Source organism: Bubalus kerabau, chromosome 13 (genome assembly GCF_029407905.1).
Source record: "Bubalus kerabau isolate K-KA32 ecotype Philippines breed swamp buffalo chromosome 13, PCC_UOA_SB_1v2, whole genome shotgun sequence".
Classification (NCBI taxonomy): Eukaryota; Metazoa; Chordata; class Mammalia; order Artiodactyla; family Bovidae; genus Bubalus; species Bubalus kerabau.
The window spans coordinates 81,338,217-81,363,101 of record NC_073636.1 but is presented as its reverse complement, the minus strand read 5'-3'; the positions used below and the strand labels follow the sequence as shown (position 1 = coordinate 81,363,101).

General features: G+C 48.1%; 1 protein-coding gene and 1 long non-coding RNA gene across 2 annotated transcripts in view; one reads left to right on the top strand and one right to left on the bottom strand.

Moving 5' to 3' along the window:
• TSHZ2 (teashirt zinc finger homeobox 2) overlaps positions 1-24,885 on the bottom strand; it is an 885,630-nt gene that overhangs the window by 291,523 nt on the left and 569,222 nt on the right. The window contains exon 10 of the mRNA XM_055545340.1: positions 721-1,417. Coding sequence (XP_055401315.1) covers positions 721-760 — 40 coding nt within the window. The 5' untranslated portion in view covers positions 761-1,417. The remainder of the gene's footprint in view (positions 1-720; positions 1,418-24,885) is intronic.
• LOC129626119 (uncharacterized) lies at positions 9,815-13,673 on the top strand. The gene is made up of 3 exons (XR_008701772.1): positions 9,815-9,875; positions 12,622-12,764; positions 13,538-13,673. It is a non-coding gene; the product is annotated as an uncharacterized LOC129626119 (long non-coding RNA).

Below are 24,885 nucleotides of genomic sequence, written 5' to 3'. Positions count from 1 at the left end.
CAAAGTTTGCAACTCACTCTGTGCAAAGAAGATCCAGAGCTGTTTCAATGTTCGAGGGGGCATTCCCCCCCACACACACATCTTTTTTTTTTTTTTTTTTTTTAGATAAGGGAGAGTGTTGATTAGATTTCCAAAGGAGGCTCCTCTTAGAAAACAGATTCAAAGGTTCCTTTCCTGGGGTGGTTTTTTACACCTTGGCGATCAAAGCTGAAGTCCCATGGCTTGCCCCAGAGCCAGCCTTGCAGCCAGCCCTAGGCTGGGGCACGGCTCAAAGTTCAGCGCCCCAAACCCCCGCGAGAGGAAACGCCGTTCCCTGAGGCCAGAAGCCACTGGCAGCGACCACCCGGAGGGGGGCGCGGGCGGCAGGACTGCTCCCCACTGCGAACCCCAAATGCTCAGCGCAACTTTGGCCCGAGAGGCAAGAAGCAGACTGGGAGAAAGTTAGGGGTGGGGTAGAGGGTGGAGGGAAAAAAAAGTTTAAGGAGGAAAGGCTTGGTGGGATAGCTTGCCCCCACCCCCCAACCGGAGCCTGGAAAGGGGAGGACAGGGGAGGCTGGAGAAGGCGAGCGAGGACGGGGTTATTAGAGGGGCAGAGCGGGGCACCGGAGCTGACGCCCCCGAAAGGCAAGCGAGGGGGGTGGCGTCCCGGGGCGCCCAGGCGAGGACCTGGCGCCCCGGGCCGCCTGGCCGGGCCGCCCCGCGCGGAGCCGGGTCTCTTACCTGCCGCCCGCTTGGGTGCCTGCTGCTTCCTCCTTGGCATCGCTCTAGTTCGCTCCAGTCCCACTTCTGGCGCCCCAGCCCCGAGCCGCCGCGCGCGGGGGCCCGCTGTCTCGCTCGCCTCTCCGGGTCTCCTCCGCCTCCTGCCCGGTGGCTCCCAGGGCGTCACTCGGCCTCTGTCCCCCTGTCCCTGCAACTCCTCCACCGGGGGCCGGAGACCCCCCTCTCTGCGTGGCAGGCAAGACACGGGTGGCTGTGCCGGCTGGTTTGAAGTAGAGGTTGGTTCTGCCTTGTTTGTTTGTTTGTTTGATTTTGGATTTTTTGTTTTTGTTTTTTCTCCTCTCTCTTTTTGTTTTTGCTTTTTGGAAAAATTTTTTTTTTTGGTTTGGTTTATTTTTGTTGTTTTTTTTTTTTTGGTGACTGTTGAGACACTTGATTTCTTTATTAAACATCCAAGAGCGGGTTCGGATGGAAGGGACGAGGGACGCACACGCGCGCGTAAAGATAAGAAAAAAAAAAACAACACACAAACAATCCTGGGAAGGTAGTGGGGTCCTCTTTCGCTCCTTCCTTCTCCTCCTGGCCTCCTGCACCTCCACCTCCTCGTCTTCCTCTTCCTCGCCGGGCTCGATGGCGGATTCGCGCCGGGGGCAGAGATCTCTCTCACTGTCGGGTTGTGGCTGCTGTCAGATCCCCGTCTCTGAGTGATATGCGAGAGGACAGGAGCGGGTTTGGGAAAGACAGAAAATCTGGAATTCACTCGCACACACTCACACACGCACACTCACACACACACACACACACTCACACACGCACTCTCGCTCCCTCTCACTCACACATACACACTCACACCCCCCACAGATGCACACACACACACACACACCACGCGCACGCACACACATACACACACACTCTCACACACACACAAGACAGGGCGAGGCGATGCCAGCAAACATCGATCCCGCTGAACAAACTGAACATTAACAAACTCCTCCTCCTCTCCCCGCGACCTGATGACAGGGAGAAATTTACTCCCCAGCCGCAGAGCGCCAGGCAGAGGGAGTCTATTAAAGGGACAGTGTCCCGCCGGGAGCGGGGCGGGGCGGGGACCCCGGCGTTGCCGCCTGCCTCGCTGGCGCTGCGACGCGCCCCCAGGGCCGCGGGGACACCCCTCGGAGGAGCGCTGAGAAAGGACGCGCTGGGGGCAGGGGGATGGAAGGAGGAGCCCCGGGCGCCAGGTAAGCTCCACCCACAGGGACGAAAACAGGACCCTGAACGCAGGATGAGGAGGGGAGGACTGCGCTTCCCTTTGGGAGGAGGGATGACCACCATCCTCTGCTGCCTCTTAATCTGACCCAGGGACGTCCTCGCCACCCCCTTGCAATGAACGCCTCTGCTTCTCCCACCTTCCTGCTAGTTTCTGGATGGTTATAAAAACAAGAATCACACAGTCCTCTCTTTGTTTTACTTAAATACCATGTTTATTGAGCACCTACTATGTGCCTCTCTTCTGGAAACACAGAAGTCATAGAGAAAGGGAAGATCCTGCCCCCCCACCCCAAGTTTGTGTTCTAATGGGGAGCAGATAAGTTGCCCCCAAATATCCGGACTTTGCTTAAAATGTCACTTTCTCCTAGGGGCCAACCTTACTTAAAGTTTCACGTGCACAGCTCCACCCCTATCACATTTCTCTATTTTATTTTTCTCCACTGGGCTTACCAGTCTCACACGTATGATCACACATGTTAAATACAGTTTTCTATTTTTCTTGTCCAAATTTCCCCTCTGGGATATAAGTTCTGCTGGGAAGAGAGGTTTCTGCCTCTGTGGTTTATCCCCAGTGATGGCGCGACATAGAGTAGGTGCCCAATAAAACATTTGAATGAATGGAAAGTAAGCAGATAAGATAATTTCAGAGTGATACGCTCCATGAAGGTGTTAAAAGAGGGTTCCGTGACGACGTTGGAAAGACAGCGTAGCCTCAGTGCAAGAGATGCTACTCCAGCCGAGACAGATTCCAGCCAACCTGTGGTTGGAGCCCTGCTGTGGGCCGGGTCCCTTTTGAGCTTCTGGGGCCAGGATGAACCTGGACCCTGCCCCCAAGGCACTTTGTTCCAGTGGGAGAGACTGACGATTAAAGGGGCAACGAGGTCTGCTGGGACAGGAGATGCTCTTAGAAGGGATAGTTAACCTGGACTCGGAGGAAGGCAGGATGGCTAGTTGGGCCAAAAGGGAACTCTGACAGCATGTCCTTAGGATAAAAAGTCAGGCGTTATCTGAATCTTTCCAAGGGCTTCTTCTTCCCGCATTAAAATTTCCTAAGGCTCTTGTTAAGATGCACATTCTTAGGCCTTACTCTAGAAGAAAATGTTCTAACCCTGGTACTACTGATCTTTTGGGGCCATAATCCACCGCTGTGGAGGGTGTTCTGTGCGTTGTAGGAAATTAAGCATCATGTTGGGTGTCCACCCACTAGATGCCAGAGTCTTCCACCCCAGTCGTGTCAACCAAAATTGTATCCAGACATTGCCCAGTGTCATCCACAAGGCAAAGTCACACCTCCATCTCCTAATTGGAAGTTTCTAGGGCCCCATTGCCCTTGACCTTCTAAATGAGAAACTTCTAGATGAGCTCTTTGGAATCTGCATTTTTGACCAAACAACTCATAATCCCATAAGTGAACCTCCTGTTTACTCCGGTTTAAAAACTTCTGCTACAAAAGTCTTTGTTCTTTTGGAATCAGACATACCTCAAATTGCTAACTATAGAGCCAGCTAAGGCTTAGATATTAAAATAATAATTAAAATGATGTAGGAGTTCAAGGGCTAACACTGTTGCCGGCATTGTGATGGTCTCCACCAGTGCCCACTCCTCAGTCCCGCCCCCACCAGGCACTCAGCGCGACTGAGGCCTGACCAGTGTGGCCAGGGGCACTTTGTGCCTACAGCTCACCCACCTGTCACTTTTACCCTCCCTCATGGGGAATGACCGAGGATGATCCATCCCACAAATGTTTTTCTAAACCATTTTTTTGGGCCATAGGAAACTCCCATCCTACCAGTCAATTGCAAGGTGTTATTGTCACTCTTTGCAAAGTGCTGTTGAATCATTTTTAACATCCCTGCACAGGGCAGGGATGCTCATTTCTCCACACATATGTGGTACAAGTTTTTAATTCACCCACCGTAAATCACCCCATCGGCCTGCACCCACGATCGGCCCCACCTAACCCCAGCCCAGTCCTTAGGCAACGGAGGCAGAGAAAAGCCCACTTCATAGCTGGCAACGTCAGCAAAAGGGGCATTAGTACTAATTAATTCTAATTACACAACACACCTTTCCGGAGCGCTGTGATAGGAGGCATAGCTTGTTGAGTAAAAAAAACCCGTCGTCTATGTCAGTAAGGAACCGCAGTTATAAAATTAGGAGGTGCAGATTTGGGCCTCAACAGAGAGAAGACTGAGACTCCAGGAAGCTCAGCTTGGAAAATCTGCCACGTTGGACAGAAGCCCCGTGCCTGTCGGTTGGGCCTTTGTGGTCCATTCAGCCCTTTAACAAACGTCGACTGCGTTAGGCGCCAGCTGTTGAGCTGAGCACAGGAGATGCCGGAACTCGTAAGAAGGACCCGTGCCTTCCGGAAGCGTCTATAAAATGACGTGTAAAATGGCATCTCAAGGACGGGGAACTAGGAAAGGAGTTGAGGAGCTGACTCCAGCCTTGGAGTAAATCAGGAGGGTGGTGAGCAGGAGACCCTGAGCTACAGGATCTCTGCCAGCTGCTCTTCACGGTTCTCCGAATCTTCCCTCCGCTCTTTCCTCTTCCTCAGTCACTGGTTCCATAGCAGGTGAGGGGTGCTCACAGGATCTGCTGTAAAAGTTTCCTTTTAGCTGGCGGCCAGCTCATTCTCGGACCACATTTCTGGAGTGTTCTTTCATTAATTTGTGTGTGTTTTCCCTATGGCTACTGCTGCAGAGCGTATAGCCTGGTGATCAACAGAGAAGACTCTGGCTGCCCTAGGGGGGTGCCTAACGCAGTGCGGCCCGGATGTCCCTCGGGGGTGTGACATGACACTAGAAAACGCTGAGTCACACAGTGAAAGTGTCATTATTCCCTTTCAATCCGGGAAAGTGCCTGTTCGCTGCTGGTGTGGCTTTTGTGCCCATCACTGGCCAACTTCTATTTTCAACCAAGAAACCGGAGATTTCTGGCTCAGAAGCTGGGGTGGGGCAAGAGTACCTGGTTAGACTTTCAAACGTGGTCTGTTTTCATGGAATTCACTTTCAGTTTACTTCTGTCTTAGAGAGAGAGAGACTGTTCTCCATTTACGATAGCAATCTAAATTTTGATATAACTTATGGGTTTAAAAAGTATCCTTAAGGAACAGTAGAGAATAGGTAGTGGGGCAGGTGGGTTGAGAAGATAGCAAAACGCGAGGAAGGTGGCATGGGCGTGACTTGAATGTGCAAAATACCAGTCCACAGGCTCTGGCACTTGGAGAAGCTTCTTCCCAGAGTTGGTGGCTTCGCTATGTCTAAGTCTCCAGGGAACTCAGCATCCTAGGATCCAACACTCAAACTCTGGGATGTGTAAAGGCATGAACTGATTGGAATGACTCAACCATATTTTCCAGAACACACTGGCTCAACATCAGAATCTCCTGGGGACTTTTCAGGTAAGGTAAAGAAACACAGGCCCCACCCCAGACTTACTAAATTAGATCCTAGGGTGGGGCCAGAAAAATATGAAATTTTGAAAGTTCCCAGGTGATTCTGATGAGGTGCCAGGCCACTGGAAGCTCCCTTGTGCAAGGACTGAATTTTGTAACAAGTGAATCAAGTTAGCAGAAGTTGTTGCATGAAGGGACAGGCTGGGCGTCTCGTGTTGGATTCACTTGCAAGGTGATGGTGGTGTGTTGAGAAGCCTTTTCTATGTACCCAAAGAAGCCTGTGAATGCTCCATTAAAGCACATACCTATTACAGGTTTCCCCGATGGCTCAGAGATAAAGAATCTGCCTGCTAATGCAGGAGACTCTGGTGTGATTCCTGGGTTGGAAAGATTCCCTGGAAAAGGAAATGGCAACCCAGTCCAGTATTCTCATCTGGGAAATTCCACGGACAGGGGAGCCTGGTGGGCTACAGTCCATGGGGTCACAAAAGAATTGAATACAACTTAGCAACTAAACAACAACAACACTCTCGAGCTGCATTTGGGAGGCAGTTACTTTGCCTGTTTTATCGCTGGACTGCAGCTTGATGTGAAAGTGAAAGTGAAAGTGAAGTCGTGTCCGACTCTTTGCGACCCCATGAACGGTAACCTACCGGGCTCCGCGGTCCATGGGATTTTCCAAGCAAGAATTCTGGAGTGGGCTGCCATTTCCTTGTAATTAAAGTAAATATTCTCTGAGTGCCCACTTTACCCTAGGCACTGCCCTGGTTGTTGGACACTGGGGCAGCCTGTGAGATTCTTGAGCATCTTAGTTACTGTCCTGTCTTCTGTACAAATTTCAAGGCTTTTGCATTTACTCTTCCCTCCAGCGAGATGCTCCTCCCAGATCTGTTTTTCCTCTTTACTCTCAACTCAAATGTCACCTCCCTCTCCCACCCTATATGTCCTCCTCTTTCTCTCATCCTTCCTGGTACTTACAACCACATGTAAGTGATTTCCTATACTTGCCTCTTTATTATATGTCTCCCTTAATCAAAACAGAAGTTCTCTACCTATGTATCTCTGAGCCCAGTGCAGGATTGGTGATCAGTAAAAAGTTGTGGAATGATTGAATACCGAGATGAGCATATTTCTAAGGAAGAATAAACTTTAAAAATATCTTAGGGCTTTCTTTAGAGACTTCCCTGCCGGCACAGTGGTTAAGAATCAGCCTGCCAGTGCAGAAGACACAGGTTCGATCCCTAATTTGGGAAGACCCCACGTGCCCAAGCAACGAAGCCCGCACACCACCACTACTGAGTCTGCGTGCTGCAGACACTGGAGCCTGAGCGCCAGGACCTATGCTTGGCAACAAGGAAGCGCCCGAACTGCAACAAAAAGTAGTCCCCGCTCTGCAACTAGAAAAAGCCTGTGCAAAGGCAGTCAAAAAAAATCAACAAATGAACCTCAGGGTTTTCTGTGGGCTTCCCTGGTGGCTCGGATGGCAAAGAATCCACCTGCAATGTGGGAGAACTGGGTTTGATCCCTGGGTTAGGAAGATCCTCTGGAGGAGGGCATGGCAGCCCACTCCAGTGTTCTTGCCTGGACAATGCCCATGGACAGAGGAGCCTGGCGGGCTGCACCCATGGGTTCGCAGAGAGTCAGACACGACCGAGCGACTGAGCACAGGGCTTCCTGTAGAGGGATGTAAAGCATTTCAGCCTGTGCCCCTTTCCAGTTGAGGCTGTCCTCCCCTCTCCAACTTCCCTTTTTCCCCTTCCCCTCTCTTATCTATTGTCTCCTTCATATCCTCCCATAAATACCGCCTCTTTCAGGAAGTCTTCCAGGGTGGATCCTATGTGATTCGAACTTCTCTAGTCCGTGTCTTCCCCAAGCAAAGAGACTCAGTGTAGAATATGTCTCCAAATATATGAGCATACAGGCAGACAGAACTCATCCTGAGCATCAGAAAGGCTGCCTCTGACAGCGGGTATGAGGAATTTCCGGGGAGGGGGTGGGGGCGAGTATTGTTCATAACTGGGGCTGTTTATGCCAGTGTGTTTGGTCTGTGAAAATGTATTCAGTGCAGGCTTATGATTCGTGCACTACTTTATCTGTATGTAATGCTTCAGTTAAAAAAAAAAAAAGCAGTGTTCTCAAACTTTGCTATGTACTATAATCAACTGGGGTGATTTAAAAAAATCCCAGTGCCCAAGTCTTACCCCAGGCTCATTACATCAGTCTGTGAGGGCGGGCTCCAGCCATTAGTATTTTTTTAAAGCCCCCAGATGATTCCAATATGCGGCCAAGTTTGAGAGCAAGTGGACCATACGATTTTGCCCTTGAGGATATAATTCATTGCCTTCCTCTTCTGTCGTTTAACTCATTCAAGGTATCTCTCTTCCAGTGACTGTTTTGTGAAAACCTCAAGGTAGTGGTCTCCTCTCGTGACACCCAGCGCGGCAGCATGTTGAAGGGGAGAAGGGGATGCGAGGAAAGCGGCAGATGGGTTGTGGAGAGAGATGGGGAGAGTAAAGCAGAGCGGTGTGATGCAGTGGGGTGGGGGCAGGATCCACTTTGGGTGGGGACCATGGGACGCCTTTCTGAGAAGGTGTCCTTTAACCTGAGATCTGCAAGACACAAAGCAGCCAATCAGGAGCCACCGCCTGAAATTGGAAGAGATTGCTCTGCTTCCAGAACACAAAAGATGTAGCTGCCAGGTCCCAGGTTGGGAGGGCCAAGCAGTTGGGAAGAAGGAGCAGAGAGAAGGCAGGAGAGGCGAGTCAGGTCAAGATCACAGTGGGGGTGTGTGCATGTGCACATTACTGGTCATAATATGGAGTCTGAATTTTCTTCTTTCAGCCGTTGATAAAGGCTAATCAACTCATTTATTTACATCCTGAAACACCTAGTCCCTTAGACTGGATTTGCTTAACCAACACAGAAGACACTATGTCTTCTTCTAATTGGTGGAAATTTACTCCCTGAAAACATTTAAGGTGGATGACAAAGTTTGGGGATGCTCAGGCATTGACAAGCTTGCTTCTGCGAATAAATCCTCCAAGTGTCGTTAGTCTCTCTTAAGAAAAAAAAAAAAAAAGATGTGGTTAGGTGTAGAATTAAGCATTATGGATATTTGCAACGGGGCAGCTGCTGAGCAGGCCAGCTGGGGTGTGGGAGCTCTTCAGTCGAGTAGCCATTACGTTCGTCCCTGGGAGTTGACTACTTGGAGTTGGTGACCGTGTTTTGCTGCTGCTGAAGAATCCAGACCACGTCGCCGGCCCAGGAATCCATTGCTCAACTTCATTAGCCACAGGAAGACATTAAGTGAGTGTAAGGACCGAATGGCCTGGAAACCACGTGACGAGCAGCCTTTAAGTTCTGGGCTCCGGTATATTTTATGCCACTTCAACTGTGCATCAAGCTCTCATCCCTGGACTCATTAGAACTGTGTGCCCAAAGGTGCCCCTCAACTTTCAGAAGCAAATAGAGAATGATATAATTCGCTCTGAGAACACCTTTCTGTCTCATCCAGAGCATGTCTTATCTGTTATGATTAGGCATTAAGCGTCCTGTTGTCTTGAAAATTTCATGAGATTCTACCCCTGCTTGCTAGGATTATGTCAAAGTGACTTTTCCTGGATGCTGTTTTTGCCCATCAATACAGCTTGTCTATTCTCCTTAACCATTGCTGGGAAGGCCAACACTGCTAAGAAGCCCACTGGATTAAAATGGTCGAATAGTTCGGGCTTGCAGATGCTCTTGTGTGTCTTGAAGGCTTCTTTGTCTTGCTTTTGGTTCCCCAAGAAACACACCCCTCAAGATTAAGATTTGAGATCAAGTCGTTTATTTGGAAGATAATCCTGGAAAACTCCAGTAGCGGGGGAAGAGAAGGATGCAGGCAGTTGGAGAGTGTCATCAAGCAGGTTGTCACTGCAGGCAACTGTGGGCTCATCCCGTTGGGGGAGCGGCGGGACTCGGTGTAGATGTGTAGATACTCCCCTTGGAGATATCCCTTCTGAAGTTGGAGAGTGCCGAGGTGTCCACCCACCTGAGAGCTGGGAGGAGGCAGCTTCTCCCGCCCTTCCCTGCATCAGAGAGCTGCGTGTGCTACTGAAGTGTGGGGAAGTGGGCCGGCCACCAGGCAACATCTGTTAGACTGGCATCCCCCGAACCGTGAGCTTCACACGGGCGAGCCCCAAGACCGTCTTATACACATTGTCTTATAGGCAACGTCTCCGCTTCTTAGCCTGGTTCCAGGTACATCGCAGACCTTCAGTAATGATCTGTGCGTTAGTCGCTTAGCTGTGTCCGACTCTTTGTGACCCCGTGGATTGTAGCCCGCCAGCCTCTCCTGTCCATGTGCTTCTCCAGGCAAGAATACTGGAGTGGGTTGCCACTTCCTTCTCCAGGGGATCCTCCCAATGCAGGAACTGAACCCGGGTCTCCCTTGCAGGCAGTCTTTACTGTCTGAGCCACCAGGGAAGCCCTTCAGTAATGACCTAAATGCGTTGTAAGTCTTCACACCATGCCCCCGTTAGTCACTCTGTCTTAATACTCTTACCTGTAATGTATTTAGTTCTTATTAGTCTTGTTTATTCGCTAGTTTTGTCAGAGTCCTCTCTCCCCACAGTGTGCCCACTGGGACCAGCAGCCTCTCTTTTCCTCACATCTCTAGTGCAGAGCAGAGTTCTCATTATTACCATGGCTCGAGATTTTAAACAAAATGAAAGATGTGATCCTACACAAGTGTGTTCTTAACCATAGATCGGAGAAGAATGTTTGAAATTAGGATTGTCCCAAGAAGGTAGGCACCAGGAAAGGAGAACAAATGTAGGTGTGGAGTCAGACAGACCTACATTTAAAGACGACTTCCACTATTTACTGAGACTATAACCTTGGGGAAGTTATTTAGCCTCTCTGAGCCTCAGTTTTCCTATCTGTAAAATGGGGATAATTATGTCACCGATTCCATTAGGGGCTCAGAGGGGATTGTGTGACCTCACCTAAAATACTCATCACCACACCTGATACATGGACAGTACTCCCACATTTTTAGCTTTTTCATTCTTTTACAAGCATTTGTTGATTGACTATTGTTTATAGAATGATTTCAACTGTATCTGAGGTTTAATCTACTCTGTACTAGGGGATAAAACGAACATCAGCTCAATCCTCTACGTTTGCAAGGACACCAATTTACAGAAGCCAATTGGGGAAGCTCAGATCTTCATGTACAAACGGCAAAGATGGCATAGCACACACCCCAGCCATTGGTGGCAGAGAGCTGCTGCCGGTACCTTCTCCTCTTCGGGGCCTCTTCTGTTTCCTACTAAGGTTCATTAAGCACCTCCTCCTTGCCAGGCCGTGGGCTGGGTGCTACGGATGCAGAGGGAAAGAAAGCAACTGCCGGGTCCCTGGGGAACTTAACCGTCCAGGGAAAGACAGGCAGATTATAGAAACGGTCTAACAGTAGTTAGTGTTTGTGAAGCACTCAGGCCACAGGCTGTGCTGAGCACTTCAAACGTTAATGTATCAATCCTTGGAACAATTCGATGAGATGGTGGCCTTGTTGTCCCCATTTTACATGTGAAGAAACTGAGGCACAGAGGGGTTAGGAAACTCACCCAAAGCTATAGAGATAGCAGCTTAGGAGCCTGGATTCAAACACCCTGAGAAGGCTCTAGCTTGTACATTCAACCACCACACATCACTCTCTTGGTAACACTACAGCCGTGCTGAGTCATTTTTTTATTATTATTTTTGACTGTGCTGGGTCTTCACTGCTGCATGGGCTTTTCTGTGGCTGTGGCAAGAGGCGGCTTCTCACTGCAGTGACTTCTCCTGTGAAGCCCGGGCTCGAGGGCGGTAAGGCTTCAGCAGTTGCGGCTCCCGGACTAGTGAGCACAGGCTCAGTACTTGTGGCCCAGGGGCTTAGTTGCTCCGAGGCATGTGGGATCTTCCTGGATCAGGGATCAAACCTGTGTTTCCTGCCTTGGCAGGGGGATTCTTTACCACTGAGCCACCAGGCAAGACCCACGCTGACTTTTGTATCGCAAAATGTATGGTCACCGCATTGCTTTCCCTGTTTGTACTCCGTAGCTTCACAGTTCTTGAACTGTTCTTAAACATAGTCCATGTGTTGTCTCCTACAGAGTTAAAATAGATTGATTCCTGGGCCCCATCTTTAGGAATCCTGAGAGAGTAGATGTGGGGTGGAGTCTGAAAAGGTGCCTTTCTAACAAGATCCTGTGAACTCTCAGAGCATACTTTGAGTTGCATGGGTTCCAAGAGGGGTGCTTTTTGCTCCCAGGAGACACTTGACAATGTCTGCAGATGTTTTTGATTGTCACGATTCAGGGGTGCGTTACCGGCATCTAGCAGGTAGAGGCCAGAGATCCTGGCAAACATCCTATAGCACACAGGGAAGGCCCTGGCAAGCAAAGACTGACCAGCCCCAGATGTTAATAAGGGCCAAGGCTGAGAACCCCAGCGCAGAGCCTGGCCTTGCAAGCTTTACTGTAGAGGAGGCATCTGGGGATCTGGCTTCCAATGCAGATTCTGATCAAGTGAGCGGAGAGTGCCTGTGTTTGTTTAGTTGCTCAGTCGTCTCGACTCTTTTGCGACCTCATGAACTGTAGCCTGCCAGGCTCCTCTGTCCATGGGATTCTCCAGACAAGAATACTGGAGTGGGTCACTATTTCCTTCTCCAGGGGATCTTCCCGACCCAGGGAGCGAACCTGTGTTTCCTGGATCTCCTGCACTGCCAGGCAGGTTCTTTACCACCAGGCTACCAGGGAAGCCCATAGGGTGCCTGGGACGCTGCATTTCTAACAAGCTGCCACAGATGCTGCTGATGGTTCTGCCCCAGGGACCACACTTTGAGTAGCAAAAGCTAGACAACGTTCTACACAGACACAGGTCTTGAATCAAGTCCTAGGGTACAGTGAATGCTTAAGAAATAAAACCCAAACCTCAGCCTGAATGAGTGTGGAACAAAAGTAACTCTGAGTTTCAATCTCTCCTTCAACTCCCCCTGTAGCTAGTTTCGCCCTTAAAGAAGTTCAGGGAGGCGGAGGGGCTCCCGGGGAGGAAGTCTTCCGCGCCCCTCCTGGATGCAGTGAGGGGCCGATTTAAAACGAGCAAGGACAGAGCTTGGTCAGAACTGCCTTCCTCTGCTCTGAGACATCAAGTCGAGTCTATTGTTGCCTGGAATCGTGGCTTCTTTCCAAGAGCCTCACGCTACATCTGCCTTTCAGGTCTGCGAACGCGAGATGAAAAAGTGGCTGTTTGTGAAATGGTTGCTCTCCTGGGAAAGGGGTATGGGAGAAAATGGACTCTCTGCGCCCAGCCCTCCAGAGATGGCACCCCAGCCCCCGTGATAAATGGCAGCATTAACAAGGTTTGGTTGAGAGGGGACCTGCAGATTTATGACTTCCTGTCTCCGCCAGCAGATGTCATTATGGCTGACAGAACAGAAGGCCTTTCAAGAGCTGGCTGGGGTGGAGCTAAGGAGAGGGGAAAAAAATTAAATAAAAGGCAGAAGCCAAAAGTAGTGTTTGCTCACTGGTGCTATTGTCGATGCTGTCATTTTAGGAACACAGGGAAGTTTTACATTAAACCGAGCGTCTCGTAATATTTCTGAGGTCCAGCTTTGAAGATGTAGGTGGAAACTCTCAAATGAAGGACAACCGTATTAATTTCGCTCAAATAGGAAAACTTGCAGGGTTTTGTCCCAGGTTTATCTGTACCTGAAAAGTTCTTCTGGATGAACTGAACACAGCACTGAATAAATGTATATTTTTACTCCGGAGTATCATTTTGATGGGTGTTTAAATACATTTACAAATGCAGCAGCCTCTTCTGAAATTCTTTTGACATACATAAAACTTTTACCCATTTCTAAGTTGTTTAACAGGGTGTGATTGGTATTTTATGGGCTAGAGTTTTTGAAAAATGGTGTAAATTTAGCATTTATCATTGGGTCCCCGCACCCATGCTAATAAGAACAACCACTTATTACTTACTTAACAATAATTACAAGTCGCATTTCCACATTTCCTCTTTCTCATCCTCGCCTAAAGCTAAAGGAAGTATTTCTGTAAGTAAAGGAAATATTTTTTCTAGTTGATTGTCTCATCTCATGGGGGTATTGAATGTATTCTGTGGGCTCAGGTAATCACTGCCTCAAAGAGTGACCTGGAAGGAGCAGTTCTGGGCTGTCTTTATGGACCTGTCATCAGCAAATCATCTCCCATCAGGACCACACGACCAACGTACTCAGGCAGAAGTTGAGAGCCATGGGGAGCCTTACGGAGGACGGCCACCAGGTCCCCTTACAAAATAAACTCATTTCCAGCCAAACCCGATCCAGGGACTTCTTCTATAATTAACCAATAGCTGTGGTGTTAATGCATATGGGGTAGTGAGTATCTGATTTTTGCAGTGACTCTGAAGGTATGAAAACGGCCACCCCATAGTCCCTTCTGGAGAAGGCAATGGCACCCCACTCTAGTACTCTTGCCTGGAAAATCCCATGGACGGAGGAGCCTGGTAGGCTGCAGTCCATGGGGTCGCTAAGAGTCAGACACGACTGAGCGCCTTCACTTTCACTTTTCACTTTCAGGCATTGAAGGAGGAAATGGCAACCCACTCCCGTGTTCTTGCCTGGAGAATCCCAGGGACAGGGGAGCCTGGTGGGCTGCCGTCTCTGGGGCCGCACAGAGTCAGACACGACTGAAGCGACTTAGCAGCAGCAGAAGCAGCATAGTCCCTTCTGCAAACCGCTCTGGATTGGCGGTGTGGTGGTCTGCTTAAAACCCGGGCTCTGGAGGCTCAGTCTCTGAATTCTTTTCCTGGCTCTTTCACCCACTACCTGTGTTATTCTGGGCAAGCCACTTAAGCTACATCACCTGTCACATGATGGACAATAATAGCACCATTCTCTTAGCGTTTTTGTTTTTTTTTTTAATGAAGATCAAATGCAGCGTTCATGAAGTGATTAGCCAAGTGGCTGGCCCAGGGTAGGAGTTCACTAAATTAGCTATTGTTATAATGATTACCATTAAAATACCTTCCCTCTTCACTATTTCACAGGTAGACACATAGAGATGTGGACTAATTCACTGGCCACCCAGAAACGAAACCCGATAAGAACAAAATAACAGTAACGCTGATTGTGGCTGTCGTGTACTGAGTCACGAAGCTCCAGACGCTGTACTAAGTACCTTACATGCAAAACCTATTGAGTTTAATCCTTAAAACAACCTTAGGAGGCCAAGTAATATGACTATCCTTTTACATATAAGGAGACTCAGAGCGGATAGCTTAAGCCAATGGTTCTCAACGGTTTGATATGCATTGGAATTACCTGTAGGTCTTGAGAAAACTCTGATTACTGACTCCTTTCCCTGGAGTATTTGATTCAGTAGGTCTGGTGCGTGGGCCCTGAGACTTTCATTCCAAAAATTCTCAGCTGCTGCTGCTGCTGTCTGGGGACCACATTTGAAAATCGCTGGTTTCAGTAACTTTCAAGGTTCGTTGTTATTGTTCGATAGCTAAGTTGTGTCCAACTCTGTGACCCCATGGACTGCAGAAGCCAGGCTTCCCTGTCCTTCACTATCTCCCGGAATTTGCTCAAGTTCATGTCCACTGAGTCGATAATGTTATCTAACCATCTCATCTACTGTCGCCCCCTTCTCCTTTTGCCTTGTCTCTCCCAGCGTCAGGGTCTCTCCCAGCATCAGGGTCTCTCCCACCGTCAGGGCCTCTTCCTGTTTGGGATCACACTTTTGCCTTGTCTCTCCCAGCGTCAGGGTCTCTTCCTGTTCGGGGTCACACATTTGCCTTGTCTTTCCCAGCGTCAGGGTCTCTTCCTGTTCAGGATCACACATTTGCCATGTCTTTCCCAGCGTCAGGGTCTCTTCCTGTTCGGGGTCACACATTTGCCTTGTCTCTCCCAGCGTCAGGGTCTCTTCCTGTTCAGGGTCATACATTTGCCTTGTCTCTCCCAGCGTCAGGGTCTCTTCCTGTTCGGGGTCACACATTTGCCTTGTCTCTCCCAGCGTCAGGGTCTCTTCCTGTTCGGGGTCACACATTTGCCTTGTCTCTCCCAGCGTCAGGGTCTCTCCCAGCGTCAGGGCCTCTTCCTGTTCAGGATCACACTTTTGCCTTGTCTCTCCCAGCGTCAGGGTCTCTTCCTGTTCGGGGTCACACATTTGCCTTGTCTCTCCCAGTGTCAGGGTCTCTTCCTGTTCGGGGTCACACATTTGCCTTGTCTCTCCCAGCGTCAGGGTCTCTCCCAGCGTCAGGGTCTCTCCCAGCGTCAGGGCCTCTTCCTGTTCAGGATCACACTTTTGCCTTGTCTCTCCCAGCGTCAGGGCCTCTTCCTGTTCGGGATCACACTTTTGCCTTGTCTCTCCCAGCATCAGGGTCTCTTCCTGTTCGGGATCACACATTTGCCTTGTCTCTCCCAGTGTCAGGGTCTCTTCCTGTTCGGGGTCACACATTTGCCTTGTCTCTCCCAGCGTCAGGGTCTCTTCCTGTTCAGGGTCATACATTTGCCTTGTCTCTCCCAGCGTCAGGGTCTCTTCCTGTTCGGGATCACACTTTTGCCTTGCCTTTCCCAGCGTCAGGGTCTCTTCCTGTTCGGGGTCACACATTTGCCTTGTCTCTCCCAGCGTCAGGGTCTCTCCCAGCGTCAGGGCCTCTTCCTGTTCAGGATCACACTTTTGCCTTGTCTCTCCCAGTGTCAGGGTCTCTTCCTGTTTGGGATCACACTTTTGCCTTGTCTTTCCCAGCGTCAGGGTCTCTTCCTGTTCGGGGTCACACATTTGCCTTGTCTCTCCCAGCGTCAGGGCCTCTTCCTGTTCGGGGTCACACAGTGACCTTGTTCTTGTTTAAGGTTCTTATTCAAGTTCAAGGTTGCAAAGTAAGTAAGTGGCAGAGTGAATTTTCAAATTTAAAAATTTGAGTACATTAAAAAAATGTATTCTTAACAGGTATCTATATTACTTAGAGTTCCTAACATCAAACTTTTGATTTAATGGTTGATGGTTGAATTCACAGAGCATAATGTTTCAGACAGCTACTTGTTTAAATATTCTCGTCCATGAAGCTCATCATAGTGCAAAATCGTTTTTAGTTCCCTGGAAGGGGAAAATTTCAGGGATATTTTCAAAAGAAGGAGTCCTGGTATCATCCTCATGCACCACTGTTGAGACTCGCAGCAGTCCTGCTGGGGTGGAAGAAAACGCAAGGTCTGTGGCCCACCCCAGCTGCAGAAAGCGCTGGAAGTTCCAAGATGGAGCCTGGCCGCACAGGCTACACCTGGACACCACCTGTTTCTGAAAGACACAGTGTTTGCTCAGTCACCGACCCGGGAGGACTCTCAGACTCACTCCACTGGATGTCCGAGGGCCCTGGAGATCCTCCACTGAATGTCTAAGTTCTAGATTTCTCCATGGCCTAGGTGAGCCTCTTGAAACGCTGGCAGACGCTGCATTAAGGAAAAAGAACAGGGATGTGCTTGAGCCCACAGTGGGGAGTGTGGGAATGCAGGAGAGAGATGGCCACAAGCGCCTGGTCAGAGATGTGGTTGGAGACAGAGGACTGCAGGAGGAGAGTCAGGATAAAGCCCTACATCCCTTAGTGAGCACAGCAAGGCAGCAAAGGGCCATTGGCATCTTCCTCATTCAGTTGCAAATGACAAGAACTGAAATTCAAATACATAGACAAGATGTACTTCATGAAATGGAAAGATTCAAGGACTTGAGAAAATGGACGAGGCAGAAGTTGGTTGCTGGAAGCCTGAGAATCCCTGTGGCCAGGGTCAGGAAGGAGGAACAGAGGAGGCCTTGGCTTGCCAATAGAGACTGAGGCCCCAGTGCTTCCTCTGTCGGGTAGATTAGCTGGTCACTGGGGACCCTTCTTGTCTGACATAGGAAGATGCTATTTATTCATCTATTCACTCATTCATTCAACAGCTGTTTGCTGAGCACACACTAGGGACTAGGCACTGTTAGAGACTGCTCTGTATTCTTTTTCCCTGGGAGCACCTGCTGAAGCCTCGTGCTCATCCAGGCTGTGTGACCCTGGGACGTGCACTCAAGTCTGGGCTGATCACTGAAGATGGGGGCGGGGCGGGTGCTGACCCCGGAGCAGATGCGAAATCTGTGGGGGCAGGGCTGCCGCCTGCCTCACTTTAGTCACATCATTTCAGAGAGTTGGTTCTTCAAAGCAAAATTAGAGCTGTTACCAGAAAGGTGGCTCATGGATGTTGGATAGTCAAAAACCATAAATATTCACACTAATAGCTGGAGTGGATTACCATTTCCTTCTCCAGGGGATCTTCCTGACCCAGGGATCGAACTCAGATCTCCCCCATTGTAGACAGATGCTTTACTGTCTAAACCACCAGGGAAGTCCCCACTAATAGCTAACTTTCTTTTTTTGTGCCTCACTCTAATACGAAGAGGTTAAGATAAAGTGAAGTCTGCAACATTTTTACTACCAAGGACACCTTACATGCTGTCCCCTGCTGCCTACCGTGGGGACCAAATTTAACTAAATTTGAAAAATGTTGTCTATCATTTACCCATTCATCCATCAATACATCCATGTGCTATTTGACATGTTTTCATTGAGTGTCTAGTTTCTTGCCTTGTTCTAGCACTGGAATTAGAGCAGTTGTGGTTTGCACGACCCTGGGGCTTCTGCATCCAGCCCAGACTCAGCGGCATCCACGTTTCTGATTAGATGAGATAATTCAAATCTTCATCGTTCAAGCCACTAGTTGAAGTATTCTATTACTTGCAGTTAAAAGCATTCCTAATTGATACAATCAGATCCAAAAGAGACCCTCTAAGCAGCTTAGAGTATGAAGATGTCCAGTGAATAAATGATTATAAGTCACAAGGCTCCTGAAGAGGAGTACAGAAGCTTACACTTAGGAGAACTAATCAGTTTTTTTTAATGCATTTAACAAGCAATAACACTTTTTCTACTATGTTAGAGAATTAGATCAGAGTGTGGCAAAGTTTTTCTTAAAGGACCACACAGTAAATATTTCTGCTTTGCTGACCATATTGGCCTCTTTTGCAACTACTCAACTTTGTTGTTGTAGGACAAAAGAAGCCACAAATGATATGTAAATAAGGGGGCCTGGCTGTGTGCCAATAAAACTTTATTTACAAAAATAGGTAGCTGGCTAGATTGGACCCTGGTCTGTACTTTACTGACTCCTGAATTAGGTACGCACATTGAGTATGCAATAAAAACAAGCAATCGAAAATAGTTTATAATACGCTTATTAAAATATGGCAAATTTCTCAAAGTTTTGCTTTACGGATTCCCAGTGCCAAGTCTCAAACTCACACATTCTGTGATTCAGTGATTCCTCTGTCGAGCTTCCCCATCTCCCGCAGAAGGGAATTGAGTGGTGGGTCAGCTGGAGAGCTGCCCGAAGTACGAATCTCAAACAAGCTTAGAGACACTAATGAAAGAAGCTGGAAAAATACACATTTCCCCCCTCTGATAAAACATATATCACTATAAAGTGAAGAAGGCAAAAACATAACATTTATTAGCCCTGGAATATTTTTGCTGAGGATTTTTGTAACTAACACACCCAGCAGTGGTAGTCAGCTCAAAGATGGCAGTTGTGGTTAGCAGAAATTCCAGAGCCACATAATGTGTGTGGTGTGCTACGATTTACAAGGGATGTGATTTACATTGTGAATATTCAACCTTTCAATATACCTCCCAAGAAGTCGCTTGGTTCAGAAGAGTCGCAAAAGAATGCTAAAGGAAAACTAAAACTGCAGAAAAGTTGGAAATATCTTGTTTTACTTTTTAAAAGAATATTGACTCTGTTTCGAGTGGAGAACGTCAGAAAGAGAAAAACAAATATCACATATTAATGCATATATATGGGATCTAGAAAACTGGTACTGATGAACCTATTTGCAAGGAAGGAATAGAAACGCAGATGTAGAGAGTGGACTTGTGAGCACAGTGGGGGAAGGAGAGTGGGATGAATGGAGAAAGTAGCCCCGACATATATACAGTCTCAGTGTAGTAGACAGCTGCTGGGAAGGTGCTGGATAACACAGGGAGCCCAGCCTGCTGCTCTGTGATGGCCGGTGGGGTGGGGAGGGGAAGGGCTGGGAGGCTCAGGAGGGAGGGGAGATATGTGTGTGTATATATGTATCATTATGGCTGATCCGCGTTGCTGTATAGCAGAAACCAATGCAATATTGTAAAGAAATTTTCCTCCAATTAAAATATAAATTCAAAGAGAATATTGACTGTTTCAGCTAATGGAGGTAAACTGTAAGTCACGTGGATTCTGAAAAAGTCTTACAAGCAAATTAGATTCCTTCCACCATCAGGGCCTACCTCAGGGGCAAAATCTGCAAGGACCCTGGATTGAAAAGTCACTGGATTATTCGTCCACAGGGCTCTCATTATCCTAAGGCCCACAAACTCAACTATCCCTTGTATCCAAGAAGGTAGTAACAAAACGGAGCAGACTGGATCTGAGGCAACAGGGAGCGGTGGGCACTAAGGCAGCCTAGAGGGCTCACGGCCTGTCTAAAGGCGGCAGTCGCCATACAAAACCACTATGGGCTCCAGTGAGTTGCTTTCCCTCTTAGGAAAGAGCTCAAGATCTTTATAAGAAGACAGTAACCTAAACTTTTCAACAAAAGTTCCCTATTGTATACACACACACACACACACACACACACACACACAAGTACCTTCTATTCTAGACAAGAGACACTGCTTCAGCTACTGTAGTCAGGACATGCCGGACGCCGCCGAAGCATAGGTGTGCATCTTAGCTGACCTGATTTCTCAACTCTGCCTCCGCAGATAAGATGGACTGCTGCACAACACGGCGCCCCTTCCCATATCTCAGCTATGGGTCCATTACTGTCGCTATTTATGGAGAGGAGAAGAGAGAGTGATAATTTATACATACATTTGTTTTGTAAAAATTATACTCCCATCCTCTGATTGGCTTGAGTCCCCCAGAATATCACTTCTCCGTGATAAATAACGTGCCTGGGAGGGGAAATGCTAAATCGTTTAAGAATTTCAAATTTTTATGTTGCCACTTGTAACAAACTGTGTCATCCGCTGAACCATGCAGTTTTCCCCCCTTCTCAAAATGTCACAAAAAGAAAAGTGATCACAACAGTCTACACATGCCAAACACATTTGTCGAATAGACAACATGGAAAGAATTGCAATCGAAGTACCACCCCTGTAAAGAAACGCAGAATTTAATCTGATTTTAATTGAAATGTTGCAAGTCAATACCTTTTCTTTAGTCAGGAGACAAAGCAGATATAAAGGAGGGTAGTGACCATAACTACTCAAGACACTTTGAGCGCTGGGACTTCTGAGGCACTTGGAGGAGGAAAAAAAAGCAATACTACACTAACTTACATTAAGGAAATGTGATTGCATTTAGTGGAGAAAATGCTTCCAAGATGGTAATGAATAAGGCAATACAGTCATCTCTCAGTATCCACAGGATGGGTTCCAGGACTCCAGAAGATACTAAACTCCTAAAAATGCCCAAGTCCTTAATATAACATGACACAGTACAGTTGGCCCTTAGATCCACAGATTTCACATGTGTGGATTCAACCAACCAAGGGGGATCGGATGCAGCATCCGCAATTCAAAGGACAAACTCAGCTGCCCGTTTCTTGCAAGTGTGCCAAGAATTAATAGCTTCAGTCATGTCGGATGCTTGGCAGTCCTATGGACCATAGGTCGCCAGGCTCCTCTGTCCATGGGATTCTCCAGGCAGGAATACTGCAGTGGGTTGCCATGCTCTCCGTCAGGGGATCCTCTGGACCCAGGGATTGAGCCCGAGTCTCTTACGGCTCCTGCATTAGCAGGTGGGTTCTTTACCACTAGTGCCACTAAGCCCGACCGCCAGCTTAGCGAGGTTCAAAGCTGAGGTACTGTATGCTTCAGGAGGATACTCCTGGGCACTCAGTAAACAAAGAAACTGAACAGCTAGGTGTGGAGGACCCCAGTGGTTTCTCCTGTCTAACTTCAGTTCCTCTTCCTCTTCCAGATAACACCATTTGGAGTTTGACTCCCCCACCATGATCAGCCATTAATTTTTGTGGTATCGATCCTTCCCCCAGCTTTTGAGGGTGGACTCTGACTGTCTGAAGCCAAAAATCCTATTCGGTCTCATCCCTCTGGAAACCATGATTTGATTTATGATGGAAGAAACCCAGTCAAAACCAATACAATCTCTGGAGAATTTTTCTAGGGCTTCTGAGACGAAAAAAGTGGCTCTCAACTCTTTGAGATCCAGTCCTTCCATGATCTGTGTGGTGTGAAGACTTGCCCAACTTCATTGCTTACTAAGACAGAAGTCCATGGAACTGCCAGTGGGAACTCATCTGAAGCCTGAGGAAGTTGCTGATTCTATGGAAGGCAGAGAAGAAATACAGAAGGGAACTAAGCTGGTCCTTGATGGCACTAGATCAAACTGTACCTGAAGCCCTGCCCCTGGCCCTTTCAGTGATGCAAACGTATGCATTTCTTCCTTCTTCAGGCCAGTTTGAATTTATTTTCTGGTTACAGTGCAGAAGACTCTTGAGAGTCCCTTGGACTGCAAGGAGATTAAACCCATCAATCCTAAAGGAAGTAAGCCCTGACTATTCATTGGAAGGACTGATGCTGAAGCTCCAGTACTTTGGCCACCTGATGCAAAGAGTCAACTCACTGGAAAAGACCCTGATTCTGGGAAACATTGAAGGCAAAAGGAGAAGGGAGTGGCAGAGGATAAGATGGTTAGATAGCATCACCAACACAATGGACATGAATTTGAGCAAACTCTGATAGATAGTGAAAGACAGAAGAATCTGGCGTGCTACAGTCCATGGGGTTTCAGAGAGTTGGACATGACTTAGCAACTAAACAACAACAACACACTTTACATGGTAAGATTCTTAACTCACTATTTGGTTTTGCCGAGTTGATGATGCCATATTAATCCAATTTCAGTGAGTTATGCTGGGAAAGTGAGGTCACACCGTGGGTCTCTGATTCACTGTTCTATTTAGTATGTTGTTTTTGATCAGCATGAATACCTTCTTAAATCATTTTCTTACCAGTCTCCTGTCCACACTTTGCAACACAGATCAGGCACCACCTTCCCTATTCAGAATTCATTCTGAGCAAGAAGTACAAACATTCGACTTTCAGATCTACTGAGGTGGCCCCAAGTAGTGGATAAAAGCATATGTGCTATGTTAGACAAACAGGATTTTGAATGCTGACTCTGTGATCTACCAGCTGTGTGACTCTGGACACCTCACCTAAACCCTCTAAAACACTTCACTCAATCTCTAAAAAATGTTGTTAAGAATAGCATCTTACCTCACATGACTCTTGTGAGGATGAAATGAGATAATTCATGGTGTGTGACACAGAAGACGTGCTCAGTAAATGCTGGGGCTTTTGTTAGGTTCTTCATACTTATCAAGGAACTCACTTTACCGAAAGAGCCCAGTACATCTAATCTGCAGCTATTAGCCCAATAAACATTTGCTATGTGAGTAATTAAAAATTTGATGAATAGATGGTTGAAGGCACACACAAGTGAATTAAAATATAATGCAAGGAAAAAATGAATGAATGAGTAAATGGATGACTGGGAGCTGGGAAGTGAGAAGCTGGACCACAGGTGGGGGCGCTGGGCCTGCGGCTGAGGAGGGCGAGGGACGGACGCTGTGTCTTATGGGGATGCCCTCCCCTGATCTGCGCTCCGCCGGGTGCGGTGCTCTGCATGCCGCTCCCTTCCCCCTCTCATCACTGCAGGTCACCTGTCGGAGGTTTGTGACGGGCAGCTGTACAGACAGCCATAAAGCAGCCATAAAGCAGCACTATGGCCAAAGTCATCATACCCTGGGAGCCTCTGTGTTTCGGGCGTACATCATTTTCTTCCTTTTCTCTGGGTTCCAGTCACTCAGCACAAAGAGGGAATTCAGCATAGATGGCTTAATTCCTTCTGACAGCTCCCCATAGGCTCTGAGCTAAGGGCTTCCCTGGTAGCTCAGCTCGCAAGGAATCTGCCTGCAATGCCAGAGACCCTGGTTCAATTCCTGGTTTGGGAAGATCCCCTGGAGAAGGGATGGGCTACCCACTCCAGTGTTCACAGACTACCTGGTGGCTCAGCTGGTAAAGGATCCGTCCACAGTGCGGGAGACCTGGGTTTGATCCTTGGGATGGAAAGATCCCCTGGAGGAGGGCATGGCAACCCACTCCAGTATTCTTGCCTGGAGAATCCCATGGACAGAGGAGCCTGGTGGACTATAGTCCATGGGGTCACAAAGAGCTGGACACGACTGAGTGACTAAGCACAGCACAGCAGGCTCTGAGATAAAAGTCAGAGGACCACAGGGCCCAAAAGGCCAGTAGGATAATATGGACATGTACTGAGTACTCACTTTAGTCCAGGCCTAAGACTCAGCTGAGGCAGCAAGTTCACCGTCCTGAATGGAGCTCCTCGTCCAAACTTTACGACTGTGTGTGGCAGGAACGCTCATTCACTCAACTTCGCTGATGCAGTGACAGAGATACAGCAAAACCGTGTTGCTGCACGTTTACAGGTTAGGAAGTAGCATCGTCAGGATTCTAACCCAGGCAAAATCACATGTGGAATCTCTGTGCAAAGAGCTTTAGACTTCATCATGCTCCACCTGTGTCAACTCCTACAGCATGTGAAGCTATAAACTTACTTTTCCTTCTGCTTCCTTCAGAACTCTGGAAAATGCCCTGCATGGAAGTGAGTTTCTTGAAATAAAATTCTTCAACCATGGACACATTGGAGACACTTGAAGAAAATTTTAAGAGCTCATATTCATAGAATTTTTTGGAAAAAGAGGCTTTAAAAATGTCCCGATCTTATTCTATTGATCCTTACAGGTCAGAGGACAGACACGTGGACTCCTGTTTGGATGTGGATTCCCAGGGACCACTCGGCCTTCTTGGTACCAGGAATCGGAACCACCGGTCTGGTTGTCACAGCCAAGTTTGGCCAGCCTGGCTTTAGCTGTGATTCTGTTTTAGACACACTTGCATGTCAAACTGTCCAAGGAATTATGCCATTTGCTAGGACCCAGCCCCCAGCCTCACAAAGCAGAGTTCAGAGAAGGGATTTGGAACTGAGAAACAATAGCTTAATAACTGGCATGCTCGTAACTTAATCCTGAGAGTGGGTTGCAATCCACAGAGATGGGTCCTGGGCAGCCGTATTCGTATTCTGTGTGTTTGTCCCCCACTGGGCTGAGAACATCTGGCTCATGGGAGACCCTCGCATCCCGTTTCTCCAGCACTGGTGCTGAGACGGCAGATTAGATCCTGCCACTGAATCCAAATCATTCAACATCCGGGACAGCTGTTTTCCACCAAACAGATTAAGTGCAAAGGAAAAGCTGCTCTCTGCAGCGATCATAGTCCGGGTAGGGAAAGCAAGGTAGAAATGA